This window comes from Diabrotica undecimpunctata, chromosome 8 (genome assembly GCF_040954645.1).
Source record: "Diabrotica undecimpunctata isolate CICGRU chromosome 8, icDiaUnde3, whole genome shotgun sequence".
NCBI classification, from domain to species: Eukaryota; Metazoa; Arthropoda; class Insecta; order Coleoptera; family Chrysomelidae; genus Diabrotica; species Diabrotica undecimpunctata.
This window is the reverse complement of record NC_092810.1, coordinates 64,604,846-64,622,919: the sequence shown is the minus strand read 5'-3', so window position 1 is coordinate 64,622,919 and position 18,074 is coordinate 64,604,846. Positions and strand designations below refer to the sequence as shown.

The 18,074-nt window shown below is 32.8% G+C and overlaps 1 protein-coding gene across 11 annotated transcripts in view; it reads left to right on the top strand.

Annotated features, from left to right (window-relative positions):
• trc (Serine/threonine-protein kinase tricornered) overlaps positions 1 to 17,554 on the top strand; it is a 427,668-nt gene extending 410,114 nt beyond the window's left edge. For all 11 annotated transcript variants that reach the window (XM_072540414.1, XM_072540410.1, XM_072540411.1 and 8 more), the window contains 3 exons: positions 4,263 to 4,572; positions 4,823 to 5,010; positions 9,188 to 17,554. In XM_072540414.1, coding sequence (XP_072396515.1) covers positions 4,263 to 4,572; positions 4,823 to 5,010; positions 9,188 to 9,303 — 614 coding nt within the window. In that variant the 3' untranslated portion in view covers positions 9,304 to 17,554. The remainder of the gene's footprint in view (positions 1 to 4,262; positions 4,573 to 4,822; positions 5,011 to 9,187) is intronic.
• Positions 17,555 to 18,074: the final 520 nt, after the last annotated feature.

The following is an 18,074-nucleotide window of genomic DNA, read 5'->3' as shown; positions in this document are numbered from 1 at the left end:
CTTGTGCTAGTTTTTTTATGGAGATCGTTACAGTTTTTTACCAGTTTGGATTTGGTGAGTTTCTCGGGGCTCCTCTGATATTCACGAGCTCTACTCGTTGTAGGATGGATAGACTGGCTATACACTAATTTTTTTACCACGGTCCTATTCCATATGTTACCTCTAGTCTTATCACTGTTGTTTCCTAACTATTAAATAAATGGTTTCAGGCCCCACGAGTGGGAGTCACTTACTTTTGTAACCCTACGTTGGTGGGCCACTTAATTGGGTATCATATAAACACCACTCACTTGTGCATCGTATAAACAACTACCACGGTTGGGCTGTGAAGGAGGAGATAATTGAGGAGAGAAAATGGTAAAATTTTCTGATAATTGGCAACACAGTTACACAAATAATGATACTAAGGTCCGGGGTTCAGTCTGGTAGAGGTATCTTCGTCGTAATTCGACAGAGCTATACTATTTGTGGTTTGCGAGATATTACATTACTACATGAGATTAACAAGACAACACGAAAGAGAAGGACGTTTTATGGGCACCACCGGATTTTTGAAAGGAATATGGAAACCTAATAAATGAGAGAACGGAAAGGAAATAAGACGAGAACGATAACGGGAAAGATACAAGATAATTACTACACAGTAACAAAAGAGTTGAGCGAGGTGTTATTATATCCCGTGGTAAACACGAATAATGCCAAATAAGTTATACCTGAAAGAAATAATATTTTAAATGATAAAATGAATAAGCGTTATGAAATAAAAAAAATAACGTTTCATTTACAGCTAATGTATTTAATAACTTCAAATTAATTAGATACTGTGCAAAATTCGTTATATAAATAACAAAAAAATATTTTAATGAACAAAATTAGGAAAGTTATTATTAAGAAAAACAACGATTAATATCTGACCAATGTCACAGTAGAAATACAAAAAAAATATGTTCACGTATTTAATAATAAAATTTTACGATGTTTATGCGACAAGTAATTTTGTAAAGTTAATATTCTCAATAAATTTAAAAAAACGTATATTTCGGAATTTGATTGTGTCAATTGAGCCATACTGAGTCAACTGAGACTAAAGTGAACTAGTCTCGAGCTAGTTAGGGCTCAGATTGCTGTGAAAAAGGAGAATTTCGATGCTCATGAAAGATAAGCCCTAATTATGGATTATGCAAAGGGAACCATTTCTAGTCAACGGTACTTTCCCTTTTTAGAAACTCGATATTTGGCTAGAGAAAACACAGCAGTATGTATCGTGGATGAGTTTAGGAAATGTGTGATTCCTAAATTGACAAAAGGCAAAGAATTCGTTGAATCAGTTTTTGGAAGATGAGGGCCCTAAGGACACAGTGCGATGCCACTTTCAGTAATTAAGAAATCGAGGCATGACGCTTCATGTGGATTTGTGAGCCATGGGCGTAGCAATAAAAATTTTTGGAAGGGAATAATTGGGAGATACTTTGAACATGCTTCAGTTTACAATCATCAGCTTACCTTTGGTTTTAAGGCACAGGTTTGAACTAGAACTAATCCACAGTTCCATAATAATTGTGTATAACTTGTAATTTGTGTACTGAAAATATGTTTTCACACTTTTATCCACATCCAAATTCAAACGATACAAAGATAGGTGCAAAGACACGGATGTTCTTTATTTTCAACGCTATTTAAAATATATATTCTGAAGGCATTAACACATTGGAGAAGCAAATGCGCAGGAATGGGAATATACATAGACAACTGACTGAAGAATTCGAAAATTGAGTACTTCTCTTAATAAAGAATGAAAAAAGTGATCCACAACTTTCTATTAGAATTATAAAAAATGCGAAGAATTCATATATTTAGGAACAACAGTAGCAAAAGAAGGAACATCTAAAAGAGTCACCTAATACAACAAATTGGCAAATTACCAAAAAAAGAGAGAAAGCAAATTGGCGCAGTAGAAATTATTTATCTAAAAATAGCGTGTCGTATCCCGAGAATTAAGAAGAAAAACACCAAGCGTAACACTGTAGAGACAGTAGAGTTAAAACAACTTACATTCTCATGTAATGAGAGTGGATGATAAACGATGGCCGAAACTAGCGTTAGATTGTGCTCTAAGAAATAAAAGAGGAAGAGGCAGAGCATTGGAATGGAGAGAAAGAACCGAAGGAATAGTGGAAGATTGAGCCATGAATGAGAAGGATGGACAGACCGAGCAAGGTGGAGATCCCGTACACATACCTACATGTAAAAACTTGTGCTTTTTTTATTTCCACGAAGATTATGGACATAATCAACTCTCCTATCTATCTTACAAAAGCAACCCAAAAGGCTTAAACGTGTTTTGGACTATTTTATTTTCTTTAAAAATACGTTTTAAAGGAATCAGTAAATCGTATACACATGTTAGGTTATGTAATTTTATTTCTATTTATTATGAATTCTTTGGGTGGAAGTTAGTAACCATTTAAAATAAGGGACATATCCCAAGGTTTATTACTCTAATTACGTGTTTTTTTCGATGCTCCTTATTATTAATATGAATATTCTAAACGAGCTTAGAATCCAAGGGCGCCCCCAGATATTTAGCTTCACTGGTTTTAACTATTTCCTCTCCAAATAACCTCAACTCATCCAATTTAGTGATCTTTCGCTAATTTATAAAGCCATTAGTTTAAGTTTATCTCTTCAACACCATTTCTCTATGTAGTTTAGCACAAGGTACATCTATCTCACTTTAGACGGAACTAGGAAATTTTTTCTTGGTTTGGTAAGCGCATAATATCAACAACTTTGGTTCATAGCGTCTCTGATGTACTTCTACTTGAGGGTACGCCTTCGACATTCATAAATAGATAGCTCCTGTATTTCCACGAATGTAATTTTGTACTATAGCATTTAAGTTGCCCACCTGTATGATGTTTCATTAGTTTTCTTATTCTTTCTAAGAATGCAACAATGTGTAAGATTCTCTTTTTGGTGTAAGCACCTCTCGATATTGGACACTAGATTGTGTCGGGAATCTTCATCTAACTATCCCTTACTGCAGCGGGTACAAAGGATTTTTTGTAATATTTTTATTCTTGACGTAGTCATTTAAGATTTTTTCCCTGTTTTAACATGAATGAGGCCAGATTTATTGATCTGTATGATTTGGATATAGTGGCATTTTGGGTATATATCCCAGATCATGTCTTGCTCTAAATGGGTACCCTGATGATATCAAATCTCTCTTAAACGAGTTTTGTGAATATGTTATCTGATTCGGCTGGTTTATATAGACCGAACCAGTCGTTCCCGGGTTATAGTATAAATGCTCAATATTGTCCTGAGTCAGCTGTTGTAACGGCGAAAAGTAGACTTTTAATACAAAATCAAACGTCTACTTTTCAATATCCTCATACTTTTCATTTGATAGTTCGACTGGCGTTAGTCTGCTGTTATCTCCTCTCTTAAGAATTCTGTTAACCCTGGCACCCTCAGTGCCTGGCATGTAATATTTTTATCTCCCAGATTTTTCTTTTAGTTCCATTTTGCTTAATAGCCTGTGTCGCATCCGTTCTCCTTCGAGAAAAAGTTGGAGGTTTTCATAGTATGATAACTTTGCCGATTTTCCTGAGCTTTACTTCTTTTACTTCCGCATAAGTATTACCGAGATATCCCAAGTTTCATCTTCTGCAAGAATAGGCAAATTATGCTCTAATCTTTATTGCTTTTTCGATGTTTTGGGGACTAGTAACTCTTTATTCCTTAATCTACTGAGCATTTTATTTTTACCCGGAGTCCTGGAGTTCCCCGTTGTTTTAGTATTACTGTTTTGGTTCATGGCGACTCAACGAGTACCTATATTAGAAGTATGGTTCTGTAATTACAGAGTTACCAAATGTAGCTATAAAGACCTAATATGAAAATAGGTATGCGGCCTAGTATTTCCAGTAGATCGTTCTTAGTTCCCTAGCATTAAGATGCTAGACTCAAGCCCCATCATCACAACAATGTAGAACAGCACGATGTAGTAGGTTATTATTTTCCTTGAAATTTGAATTAAATGCCATCAAATAGAGTGTTTGCTTTATTTTTTATTGATGGGTTTGTATAATCTTATCTGTATAAATTTTCATTGTGATCTATAAGTGCATACCGACATATCCACTTATAGAACTCTTTTATAATTTGCATACTATAAAATGTAAAAAACTCGATTATTAATGAGATTGTATTTTCCATTTTAATTCATTTTCAAATAAATTCATGTTGTTTTTCAGTTATTACCTCGAGTCCGATGGATAGTAAACGCAGAGCGGAAAGCTGGAAGAAAAATAGGAGAGCCCTGGCTTATAGTACAGTAGGCACACCTGATTACATAGCACCAGAAGTATTCATGCAAACGGGATACGGACCTGCTTGCGATTGGTGGTCATTAGGTGTTATTATGTATGAAATGTTGATAGGTTATCCTCCGTTCTGTTCGGAAAACCCTCAAGATACATACACGAAAGTGATGAATTGGAGGGACACCTTGGTTTTCCCCGCTGAAGTACCGATCTCTGAAGAGGCCAAAGATACAATCATTAAGTAAGTATTATATTAGTAGAAGAAGAAATTTATCTCTCTAAAAAGTCTCATTCTATTCACTTTTTAACAACAACCACTCCTTGTCGATGTTTACAAAATTTCGAAGTGGAGCGTGGTTCGATCCAAGTAGCACATATTTTAATATATTTGGTCGAAAACGAAATGTCGAGAATAATATTGCTGTATTTCGATAAAGTATTCCTTAATATTTGCTACGATATTTGCATTTATTTATATATTTTATTTTCAGATTCTGTTGTGAAGCAGACAGAAGACTGGGATCTCAAAAGGGTCTAGAAGACCTAAAATTAAATCAGTTTTTCCGAGGCGTCGATTGGGAGCATATAAGGGAAAGGCCAGCAGCCATACCTGTAGAAGTTAAGTCAATTGATGACACATCAAACTTTGATGATTTTCCTGATGTTAAACTTGAAATTCGTAAGTATTCGTTTATTTTTTTTTTGTATTGGTCAGGTAGAAAAATCAAGTGACAATATTGGCACTGCACACTGCTTAAAACGAAAAGAGTCAGTAAAAACGAAAATAGATAGCCAATGCAATTATGGGTGCACGATATATAGAGAAAATAAATAAAATACAGACAATGTATACAATAATTACTATTTAAATGGGAATAAGCCACAATTAAAGGTTAAAGTACGTTTATTGAGGTTTCAATTTCCACTTCGGAAATCGTTCTCAAAATACAAACATTAGTAAATTAAATAAATTTTTGTTTTTCTGTTACTTGGTGAAAAATTCTTCTAATAATTTAATTTTATCTGACTCATTTATATTGACAATTCAGACATACATTATACATTTTAAAGTAGACGACTTTAAAATGATATTGCCAATATTGTTGAGTTGCGCTCCTGAGACGACTTTACTTATAAGATAGTTCATTCGATTACATGAAATCAACTTTAACTTGAGAATCTTCTTCTTAAAGTGCCTATCCGTTCCGGATGTTGGCGATCATCACGGCTATCTTTACTTTATTTATTGCAGCGCGGAACAGTTCAGTGGTAGTCGTGTTATACCACTTTCGCAAATTTTGAAGCCAGGAAATGCGTCTTCTTCCCGGTCCTCTCTTACTTTCACTTTCCCTTGGAGAATCAGCTGGAGAAGGCCATAACGTTCTGGATTTCTCATTACATGTACTAGATATTCCAACTTTTTAGTTTTGACGGTCATGAGAATTTCACATTCTTTCCCCATTCTACGCAGGACCTCCACATCAGTAACTCTGTCAACCCAGGATACGCATCTTGCGTATATCCTGGGTTGACAGAACTTGAGAATATCCATCAGAAAAGATCATAGCATGTAATTCGTCTTTAAAAAGACAAACACATGCCAAGACGAATTACATGCTATGATCTTGACATGTATTTGTCTTTTTAAAGACGAATTACATGCTATGATCTTTTCTGATGGATATTCTCAAGTTAAAGTTGATTTCATGTAATCGAATGAACTATCTTATAAGTAAAGTCGTCCCAGGAGCGCAACTCAACAATATTGGCAAAATCATTTTAAAGTCATCTACTTTAAAATATGTAATGTATGTCTGAATTGTCAATATAAATGAGTCAGATAAAATTAAATTATTAGAAGAATTTTTTACCAAGTTTGATAGATCGCCTTTTCTTTTCAACCAATCATAATTAGCCTCTTAAAATTTAACCCTTTTATACAAGCACTAATGTCGTCGCGGTAGTAGCGCCACGTTAGCGTCTGCCCAACGGTACAATGCCACTACCATGGAGTAAAGTATACGAACGACGTTGACGCTCGTATAATTTACTCGTTGGTAGTGCCATTGTCCGGTTGGGCCGAAGATAACGCGGCGGTTCTAATGCGACGACATTAGCGCTCGTATAACGGATTCCTTAGTAAATTTTCTGTTATAAGCATGCATTTTGCCTTTTTTTGAAAAATTTACTGCGTAGTCTGCATAGCAGATTATTTTAAGTTGTTTTTCCCATTTGGTATCCTTTTTTAATTGTTTCTTCTTTATTACTTCATCCATGCTCAAGTTAAACAACAGAGGACTCAGGGAAACTCCCTGTCTTATCCCATTGCCAGTTTCAATTGGGTCAGTTAGTTCTTCTTCTACTTTTACTTTTATTGTATTGTTTTGGTAAATATTTTCGATCGTTTTGATGATTCATAGAGGTATCTCTCTTGCTTCCAATAAGTGGATAGGCTCCTTGAGCCTGTCAAATGTCTTCTTAAGTTCAACGAAACATAGATATGGCAGTTCGTTGTATTCCAATAATTTCTCTTACACTTGCCTCATTAAACATATAGCGTCGGTGCATGATCTTACCGAACTAAAACCTTGTTGTTTTTCTGCTAGTGTTATAATTTTATTCAGTTTACTTGTTATCACTTTGGTCGTTAATTTTAATGCTGTGTTTAATAAATTAATTCCTCTGCAATTTTCCGGGTCCGATTTGTCCCCTATTTTTGAAGAGAGGTCTTAGGATGCTTGATCTCCATTCTTGTGGTATTCCGTTTTGTTCTACTATTTTTTGGATTAGTTTTAATAGTTGTTTAGTCAGTTCTGGTTCTCCGTACTTTAGGAGTTCATTCGGTATTCTGTCCTCTCCCGGTGATTTTCTATTTTTTAATTTTTTTAATGCGTCCTTTACCTCCTCAATATTTGAATGTGTTTCGTTTTTATTAGTTAGTTCATCGCTTTTTTTTGTCCTCTGATCATTCTATATTTCTTTTTGTGTTCCGTAGAAGTCGTTTTCCATCTATTTTGAGAAGCTCTGCCAGTGTTCCCTTTTCTTTGTATGGCTATTCGTTTCATTTCGATTCGTGTGTAGTGGTTGTATGCCTGTTTTAGTTGTTGTGTTCTGTATTTTAAAAAGGTTTTCTTCTTTTCTTCACATTTTGTCTTCACTTCCTCCCTAAACCATGGTGTTTTCTTTTTTGATTTGTTAGTGTTCGTTACTTTCCTCTCTCCAAGTGATTCTGTTGCTGCGTTAATTATGTTATTTTTGAGTTTTTCCCAGCTTTCCTCGATATTATCGTTTTCTAATATTTCATTCCCAGCGAACTTCTCTGATATTATTTTCCTGTATAAGTATTCCGTGGATTCCGTTTTTAGTCCTTCGACTTTGATTTTTATTTGTATTGGCCCCGCTCTCTTGTGTGCGAAGTATTTCAGGATGATTCTTATTTTACATTAAACTAGGTTATGGTCGCTACCTACTGAGTTTCAAGTGATTCTGTTGCTGCGTTAATTATGTTATTTTTGAGTTTTCCCAGCTTTAATTGATTTTATCATTTTCTAATATTTCATTCCCAGCAATCTTCTATGATATTCTTTTTCTGTATAAGTATTCCGTTGATTTCGTATTTAGTCCTTCGATTCTGATTTTTGGTTGTAGTTATATTGTATCTGATATTCCATGTAGTAATTCTCATCTGAGTTTTAAATATTTTTCGCTTTCCTTATGTCTTGCTGTGGCCGTCTACATAGTATCAATCCGGTTCCAAGTCATTGTTTCTTTGAGCAGTGTTCGCAATTACCCCAGGCAGTGTTAGTTTGCCTAGTCAGTCATATAAGTCCATGTTGGAATGAAGACCTGTTATTTTTCGATGTCTTTCTATTCAAATTATTCCATCCATCTTTGTTCCACATGGTTGACTTTGTCTGGACATTATTATTACTAACAAGTGAGCAAAGGGGAGACCTGGGTAACTATGCACGGTTATCATGCTTGTCAGTCTAGAAGCTCTAATTTGGTCAGATAATCTACTACTATGTTCTAACAAGCTTGGTTATCTAAGACCTTGTACCTGGCGATTAGGTACCATATTTTTAATCCAGTTTTCAGGAATTTCTCGATTGTTTTTAATAGCCTACTCGTAGACCAACCTTCTCACTAATTTAGGAGTAAAGTCGTAAAATATTGTCGAACATTTGAATAAGTACTTAACTGATTTTGGCTCTATTTCTTGTGAAAGTATTTGCGACTTACAAAAATTAGGTTAAGTTAAACTTACCACAAAAGAAAATCCTTAATATTGTTTCACAATTCCGAAAAAGAGGACTTTCACCTATATCACAACACGGCCTTTCAAACAATTTATGTTTGGCGATAAATTTGAAGGTGTCCATTATCTCCTAGTGTTTGAAAGTCTCTCGGGTCTCTCCTAACATCCATTACCTTTGTCTTTCTCGTGTTATTAGGATTAGAGACAATTTTTTTTGCAAGAAAAGTGTATAGAATGTATAAATGAAGGACATGAAACATATCAAATCGGTCAAGTTCGTCGAGATTCAAAATAATACTCCCAAGAGAAACTAGAAGGAAGGAAAAGGAAGCGATTACAGGAAAAAACAACAAATTTTGTTTGACTTACTAGTCATATTGTGTGATTATATACAATGAGTACGGACTATTAGTATGTTTTTATATTTAAAGAGCATATCGATCTTTAACAATATGTTCAAAATATTTAGTTTTTTATGGCATAAAAGATAGAAAATCACAAAATTCGATAATTTTTTTGGTTTTAGTGTTATATTAATTATAGCATTATCTTATTTGTATATTATTGAATTACACTAAAACATTTTATATTTTTCTAGCTTCTGCACCCCTTCCTCAAGACGGTGAGATCAATTATAAAGATTGGGTGTTCATCAACTACACATTCAAAAGATTCGAAGGACTCACTCAGAGAGGTACTCCAACGAAGAAATAGTTGTTTGTTAATAGTTTTTACCACGATAAAGATATACTAGGCAGTTGAATGCCCAGCACTTATTTTTAGAAAATAAAATCATTTAAGAGATGTTTATATTAATTATATTAAATAAAAGTAGTAAGTTTCAGTAAAGACAAATTCCACAATATCTTGACATGTCATCAATCGTACCGTTAATTATTAATTTTTATTTCTTTATTATTTGATTTTAAAAAATGTATTATTAGTTTCATCGTATTTCTTTAATTTGTAACTAATGTATCATTATGTAAAATGGTTAGTTAACAAGGTTGGAAATACAAGAAATGAATAAGTTTAGTCTACTCCTACTCACTTCCTACTGATAATGCCACCACTACGGTGTTTACTGCCGTAAGAATATCTGTATTTAAAAAATAGCATTTAAATTAGTAACATAAAATATTACACCGCATTAATTTGTCAAATATTTTTTTCGTTATTAACTTTTATTCTCCTTTTTGAGTAAAACAAAAAACATCAAGCGTTTAAAAAATAATTCTAATAAGAAATAAATAGCTTTACTATTATTTTTTCAAAAAAATATTTCATCGTGTGGTTATTTCAACTAATAATTCTTCTAAACTTTAAGCCATTTCATAAAGATGAGAATGAAACTAATGAGAAATTTTTATTACAATGAATGTAGTAAAAATAACCAAATATATTATGTAAGTTGTGTCCGTATAGTGAAACTTAAATCCTTATTTTTTCTATATCAATAAACTATGTTCTTTCTAATCTGCTCGAAGACGTTTGGAACAAATCATTTTTTGGTCATTTGATTGTTAAATTGGATCCTGATTCGTATCAGTAATGTATTTTAAGGTCTCTCTAATTCAAGATTAAACAAAATATATTAGATGTATAGAAAATATTACTTAAAGTGAAAATCCAAAAAGAATTTTTGAGTTTAGTGGAATATAATATTATTAATAACAATGTTTTAAAAAATATAGTTAACCGTTGAAGTTACTGATTCCTTAGCAATCTAAACAAAAATAAAACATGTGGAATTTGTTTGTGCCGAAATCGTTAAATGTTCTATCGATTGCTCTATATTGTTTTCTAAAAATAAGCTATTTTGTGTATTATAGGTCTGAAGCAGTTTTGCACTGTTTTGCTTTTTTAAGAGCTGTGAAAACTGTATCTTGCATTGTTCTCGACACTATACTTCTCGAAGTATCATAAAATTCAAATTATATAATTCGTTATAAGTGTCTTTCTGTACAAGACTTTACATTAGAGAACATCGTTTGATTAAATATAATATACCACATTACGCTTGCACGATTAACAGTTTATAGTCTTGAAACATTTTAACTTGGATTTGTGATCACTTTACAATTTTTATTTTTTACAATAGATTTCTATCCCCTATTTTTTAATTTAATGATCTGATTTTTTATATTTAAACATTATTATATATTTTAGGTTTTATACCTTCATTCTATTTAAGTCAGAAATTTAATGTAATTATTACAATGATCGAAATGGTAATTTAAAGAAAAGTTGGAAGAAAATGATCACTCACAGAAAACAAAAAAACAAAAACTTTTCAATTCGGATTATTTCAAGAGAACTGACAACTTTATCATTAGAGTACCTAAATAATTGTACTTTCTCACTCGTTAGAAGCATCCATTTGGTTTTGTTTATGTTTAGTGATAGTCCATACTCCTGACTAACTTCCATGACTATTAATAAATGCCTGTAGGTCTTTGAAGTTTCTCTGAAGTGTATCATCTGCATATCTCAGATTGTCTTCTGTTACTGCGCTTCGGTTAATCTTAACGCGGTATTGCTGATCAGCCAATGTTTTATTCATATCTTCCGAATTCATGTTACAAATTATTGGTGAAAGCACCCAACCCTGACGAAATTCTCTCTTTATTTCTGTATCTTCAGTTGTCTTTTCTTCTGTTTATACTAGTTTACTTTGACCATAGTAAAGATTTGGAATTATTTTTTAATCTTTTGATGAAGAACTTAATTAAAATCTTTATTATGGTCAGTAAAGCATAATTCCATATATTGATTCATATCTAGGCATCTCTGGTACATTACATTAATTGCGAATAACCTCTCTTAGAATATTTCGAAATCCAAATTCAGTAATGCCGATATCCTATTCTAATTTTCTGTATATTATAGCATGTATTATAACATTTAAACCGATTCCCTTCCGTATGCACCTTTTTATAAATCCTACGAAAAAAGTTAAGAACACCATAATCTAAAAAATATTTTTCACTATCGATCTTGACTCTGGATGTAAATAGCGCTGACTTTAACGATGAGTACTGATATGGCCGTGAAAGGGTCCATAGGAGTAGTCCTTGTATGTAGTTATTGTATCAACTCCACATCCATTAACCTATTGGTCGTTGATCGTTAATATTCTGGAATTTGAAACTTCTGTATAAATGACAATTGAATTATTGCACATAGAAACTATTGACATTGTTACATACAAATATTTTTATAAAATACATTTTACTTCACAAATAATTCTAATAACCAGTGATTTCAATGGACGAGAGTTGGTTTCGAGTTCGATGCAAGTCTTTATTTTTTGTGTATATGTTAATTTTTGTTCATTGTTACAAAGTGATACTTTTTATTATTTTACATTTGTTTTTAACTTATAGAATCGTATTTTTCGGGCTTGAGCAGCCGAGAAATATTTTGTATTACGTAGCTTGATTTATAATAATGATGGTCAATATTATAAACCAATTTGTGATTTGCTTGGATACAATTAAGATGATACGTAGTCATTGCATATTTAATTCTTCACATGTAATGAAATTCACATGAAAGTTTAAGGAGAGTAAAGAACTAACATTTCTAATGAAAGTGCACACTTAAAAATAAAAAAAGGGAACCATCCAAGATGTGTTCATTTAAAACTACTGCGTAAAAACAAATTGCATAGAATTTAAGAAACGATTTGGATGGATTTGTTTTCCGGTAAATGTTGGTAGTGATTTACTTTGTATTAGTTTATTTTTAATCGAATTAACTGCAAGCCACCGAAATGTCTTTAATATGTATTGTTTTGTCAAGGTTTGATTGCTATTATGTATTCATACGGTACACTGTTACTCTAAAAATCCGTCAGATTTAAACGTAATTGAAGCCTTATAATTTCGAAACGTTTTTTTTCTGGGCACGCTAACATTACTTTTGTAATTTATGTTTTAGTCATGATTGAAAAATGTCTATTCTAGCTATGGCCTTTCATAACTTCAATAACTTAACATGGTAAATATATGCAAATCAACTCAATCATGTTTAAAAAAGAACATTTCATTATTTTCAGATATTCAGATATTTTCGTATAGAGTTATTTTTTCCTTTTAGGCATTAAGATATATATTTCGGATAGTTAACGAAAATTTAGTTTAATTTTGCAACTCCATTATTTTGGATACAATTGTTATATAATCTATTAAAAAATTACAGACGATATATACGAGGTGTGTTCCAGGTATCCTACTTTAGTCCATAACTTCGCAATGCTTTATCGTCCAGCTCGTTTGTTTTTGAAACTATCCCCAATCCACTTAATAACATGGATTCTACGGTGCTTTAAGTCGTTGAAGCAGTTCTAAACTTCAATTTTTGTAAGTGAGTTTCTGCGATATCGTCGCATTTTGTTTGAATCATCTTTGTATCGTATTAACGTTGCCTTTTAAGTCATTTTAGATTTGGAAACATGAGTGCTAGGTTATGTTAGGACTCTACGGAGATTGGCGGAAAGGTATAACCATGTGTTTTGCCAAAAATTGTCGCCACTGTCCCAAAAATTGGACTCTCTGAAAAGACTAATTGAAGAGCGAGACAGTAAATAAACATCTTGGAAGCGGCACTTCCACTTATTGTGCTTATTTGTTGGAATTCTTACAGAGAAAACGAGTTAAAGATAACGCGACTGCTTTTATTCAGTGGAATTAAGACTTAACAAATAAACACCTAGAGTAGGCCTTCACGTTCCGAATTCAAATGTTTTTTTTTTTCGAAGATTCTGAGATGCCATTCGAATGCTTATGATAAAAACTAAAGTTCAAATACATAAGCGGAACACGCCGAATTAAAACCTTATACAGGTTACATCGTAATAAAGTTATCATATAGAGGAAAAAAGGTGACTTTCTAGTTCTCGCAAAGTCAAACAACGATCTCTTTCGATTGCAAGTCTCACACGTTCACTATTTCCTGATGCTATGCTAAAAGGTCTACCAAACACCTATCACTGTCAACATACGTGCGGTCATTTTTAAACCGATTGAACCCATTTTTCTCGTGTTTTTTTCATATATCCATCTTAAAAGACTTTTGCACCATTTGAATAGTTGCCGCACAACTTTTTCTAGTTTAAAAGGAATACTTAATGCAAATTCATGCATCTTTCCATTGTCTAAACATGCTATTATAAACTAGACACTTACCGTCTTACCATTTCCCCACGTGGGGTTGTGCTGTGGTCACTGGTAATTGTGGTATAGGGAAAGTTTGTGAAATGAGGAGTTACGGTTGTTTGACGTTATGAACGAATATTATATAAGTTTGTGGCAGACATTATAATATCTGCTTGAACATACTAATTGCAGCCATATCACGTTTCATTTTCAGTCAAAAAGCTTCTTTTATTTAGACACAATGAAAAATAATTTAAAAAATTGAATATATTTCTTTCTGATACATCAAACCTCATTTCTTGTTTTTCAACCGCTTAAATTATCGAAAAAAATTGATAATTAAAATTATCAATTAGACAAACATTATTTTTATGATCAAAAAAGAAATAATCATATCAAAGAGTTAAAATATACAATAAAATTCTAATTTTGATTCTATGGTTTCGTTCTAATATTACAAAATTACCCTATTGTACTATTACGCTTTCCGGGATAACAGTTAGTACTTAGTAGTCAGTTTTGGCGGAAACAATGGTAACTCCGCCAATGTTTAAATACGTATATGAGATATGTCAAGGCAAATCATAAGTCTGGTTGTGCTATAAGTTAGCAACATTTCTTTCTGCTTCTGTCAGTGAGATCATTTTTATCATTTAAACACTTTGGAAATGCAAGGCACAAGCCAAGAATATTTGCTGTGAAAGAATGTGGATTATGATGGATTAAACATATTTAATTAAAAAAAAAGAAGAAACGATTCATATTGGCTTTGAAAGAGATATTACTGCGAGTTTTAAAAAGGAATCGAAAACGTATTTCGACATAATTGCCACATACTCTTAATTGTAATATATTTTTTGAAGCTAAGCTTTTTTAACGAACGTTCGGAATGGGTATCTAAATGGGAAAAAGTGAAACGCCACGAAAGTTTGTATCGAAAGTTGCACGTCATTGACTGGACAGTGAGTAATTGCTTACACGTGTGAACGAGATAATGATGAGTTAAAAATGTTTACTAAAACATCCTTTAAAAAAGGTATATTTATTTAAAATAACCCTTACGGGCTAAGTCACAGAACGTTTGCGGAATAAATATTAGATCTTCAGTACTGCTACTAGGTATACATGTTTAAAGCCACTAAACATAATGGTGAAACCCCTTTAAATGTTATTTAATTGGTATTATATTACATGGTTGCTGGTAATTATGTATTAAGTAGATTCACTTCATGGCAACGTAAGCTCTCAACGAGGGTTACTAGTCCAGAGACGTAGTCTCTAATCGGACTTTGAGTAGCAACTTAAAAGTTTAACATCCCACATAATTCTCAGCACTTATGAAATCTAATACCAATTAAATAACATTTAAAGGGTTTCACCCATATATTTAGTGGCTTTAAACATGTATAAATAGTAGCAGCACTGAAGATGGACTTATTTAGCCTATAAGAGTTCTTTTAAATAAATATGCCTTTCATAAAGGATTTTTATTAACAATGTTTGTGATATATGGTATACAGCGGACTACAGGAAAATAACTTTTTCCTTGTGAATGATGATTTATTTCTCCAATGAAAAGTTCTCCTTGAAGCTTTCCTTAGGTGGGCTGGCCAATATATTTTGGGTCTTTTATCTGGTTATGGTTCTATTAATAATTGCAGTCGGCATTTGCATGGAGATCTGTCATAATGTTTGACTTCTCTCTCTTTGATGATAGATAATAGCAAATTTGCTTCGTGAAATATTTTTAATTGGAGTATCGCAACGTTAGTTTTTCTTGCGCTACCTCAAAGCTCCACTCCACCTAACCAACTTGGCCTAATTATTATTTTGTAAGTTAAAACTATTGTTCCTTCAAGGTGAATTTGTGTTCTAAGTGAAACCTGAATCTTTTGTGGTAGTCTATTGTAGTGCCATATTATTTAAACGTATCTGTGAACAGTGTTCTTGTCTGCGTGTAAAATTGATTTTGACAGACTTATTGTTCATTATGTTTCACTTGTGTAACTTAGTCTCTATTTATAATTTTGAAGAAATGTTGTCGCTGTCGTTGCAAATAAAGTAGAAACTCTTACAGAAGTATCTTCAATAAGTAGAAGTATTTATTTTATTGGCGGGTATCTTTTAATTATATACAAGAGTGCTATATGCTCAACCTTATCAAAGGATTTACTAACGACTAGGAGAATAGATATGCAACATTCCTTACGTTCTACAGTGGTTGAGTGTTTCACCCGAAAACCAAATTGATGATTAGTAATTCAATTTTTGATATCTAAATCTGCGATTTCATTTCGTGATTGCATTTCGTGCAAAAGTCGTTTGAAGGGATTGGTGATGAGTGAAAGCAAATTTATAATTATCCGTTTTTGGCGCCATTTAATGTGATCCGTTATAAAATCAAAAAGTATGTCAAGGTCGCCGCTTCAAAGCTTTTGACAAACGCATAAGTCGTAAACTGAGTCGATGTTAAACTCTGGGTCCTTTATATGTGTAAACACTTAAAGATACACAACACCAATATACGCTCAAAATTGAGTGTACCTCATTTTCAACTTCAAAAGAACTTTACTTGCGTTGGGTATTCCACAACACTTTACGCTTTTTGATTATTATTCATGATTGTTTCTTTTAAGTAGATGCCTTTTAAAAACAGTGCCGACATCTTGTGTAGCTGAGCAGTAGTTTATATAGAACTGTAAAATCTTAGTTGGTGCATTAATCGCACATAAATTTGAAAGCATTTATTTGGGAATATCATTAAATATAGAAATTTAGTTTTTAACAGAATAATAACAAAAAAGAGGTTATAAACTGCCCCGTATGGATAGACACTTATTACATTGAAAATCCCAATATATGTTTATTTCAGTGGATATTAGGTTTTGTTTGTATTACAGTATAATATTTTAGTTAAGTATAAAAACTGTTCATTCAAGAATTTATATTTTTCAAAATGTTTAATACCATTGTGTATACCCAGTATAATAACATGATTAATGTTAATTTCTCATTGGCAAAATCATTACAATAAAACAAGTTAGCTGGTATTTAGAATATATTATATTAATAGAGAATGTTACATGGAAGGATGCAGAAAAAAGGGCCACATTTGTGTACTTTATAGTCAATTATTATCAAAAAAGTAAAAGGATTTATAGTTTATTAGTTTCATGCAATTAAAAAGAGAAAACCAAAATTTCCAAATTAATAATTGTGTACCGGAAGTGTCTGCCCTCCTTAACACGTCGCTAATGTGCAGTTCACAATTGTCTTGTATATACTGTCGACATGCACGACGACATTTCATGTACAAAACCATCAAATGCAGTGTATGTAGCACGCTTATTGAATTTTTTGTAGTGTAACTGCAATTAATATCCACGAGTATCGGGTAACTTAACTCAGTAAACTTTTAGATGTGTAACAATTTGATTGAGCTTAAACGTTTACTTTTTGTACCTTAGTTCCTTTCCAAAAAAAATGTTTGTGTCGAGTCTAGATATCATTTTTTTAATGGATTGCTAGACATATCAATGTTTGGCTGTTAAATAGCCTTTGATTATGGTTGTAAAACTATGTAGGGAGACAAAATTTAAAATAAGTTTAATGTAAAGTAGCTCTCTAGAATTGCCCTGCAAACTGTTTTGACTACGTTTCAGATAAGCCTATAGTAGAATGTATATTTATGCATACTTTGTTATTTATTCCTATTTGTATTTTATAGTTGGTCTCGCTAACAGGACTGTACATATGTTTACTTCCAAAAATGTGTATAACTAAAAAATAAACTCTTCTGTGCTTTATTGGACTTTTTATTTATTTTAAACCTGTCGGTCAAATAGCCAAGCGGGCTAGGCGGCCGATTCTCATTCGCTTCACTGTCGAATGGTTCAGTGGATGTGGGTTTGAGCCCCAGCTCGGGGTACAGAAAAATAAAAAGGCTAACGCAGCAGTTTAAAAGAATAGATGAATCTGCGGCTTAGACTAGAATATGCTGGTGTCTGATCAGCCTATGGTGGAGCAGTACGGCAAGAGATAAGGGCTTGCGGCTTGGTGATACTCCTCCATAGATCCCTACCGGAAGGGCGTGGCGCCTAAATACCGGTGTATATATATATTTATTTTAAACCTAGTATGACTTTTTATAGCGTTGAAACTAGTACACAGTATACTAATTGTGCAAGAGCCAAACTAATTCGTTAACTACTGGCAACAAATTTTACAAAAGTTTATGTATCGAAAAAAGTAGATCGACCAGCCTAGAGCTTCTCCTTCTTTGAGCGCCGTGACCAGATGTAGGCGTTTGTAGCTTCCAGGGCAGTT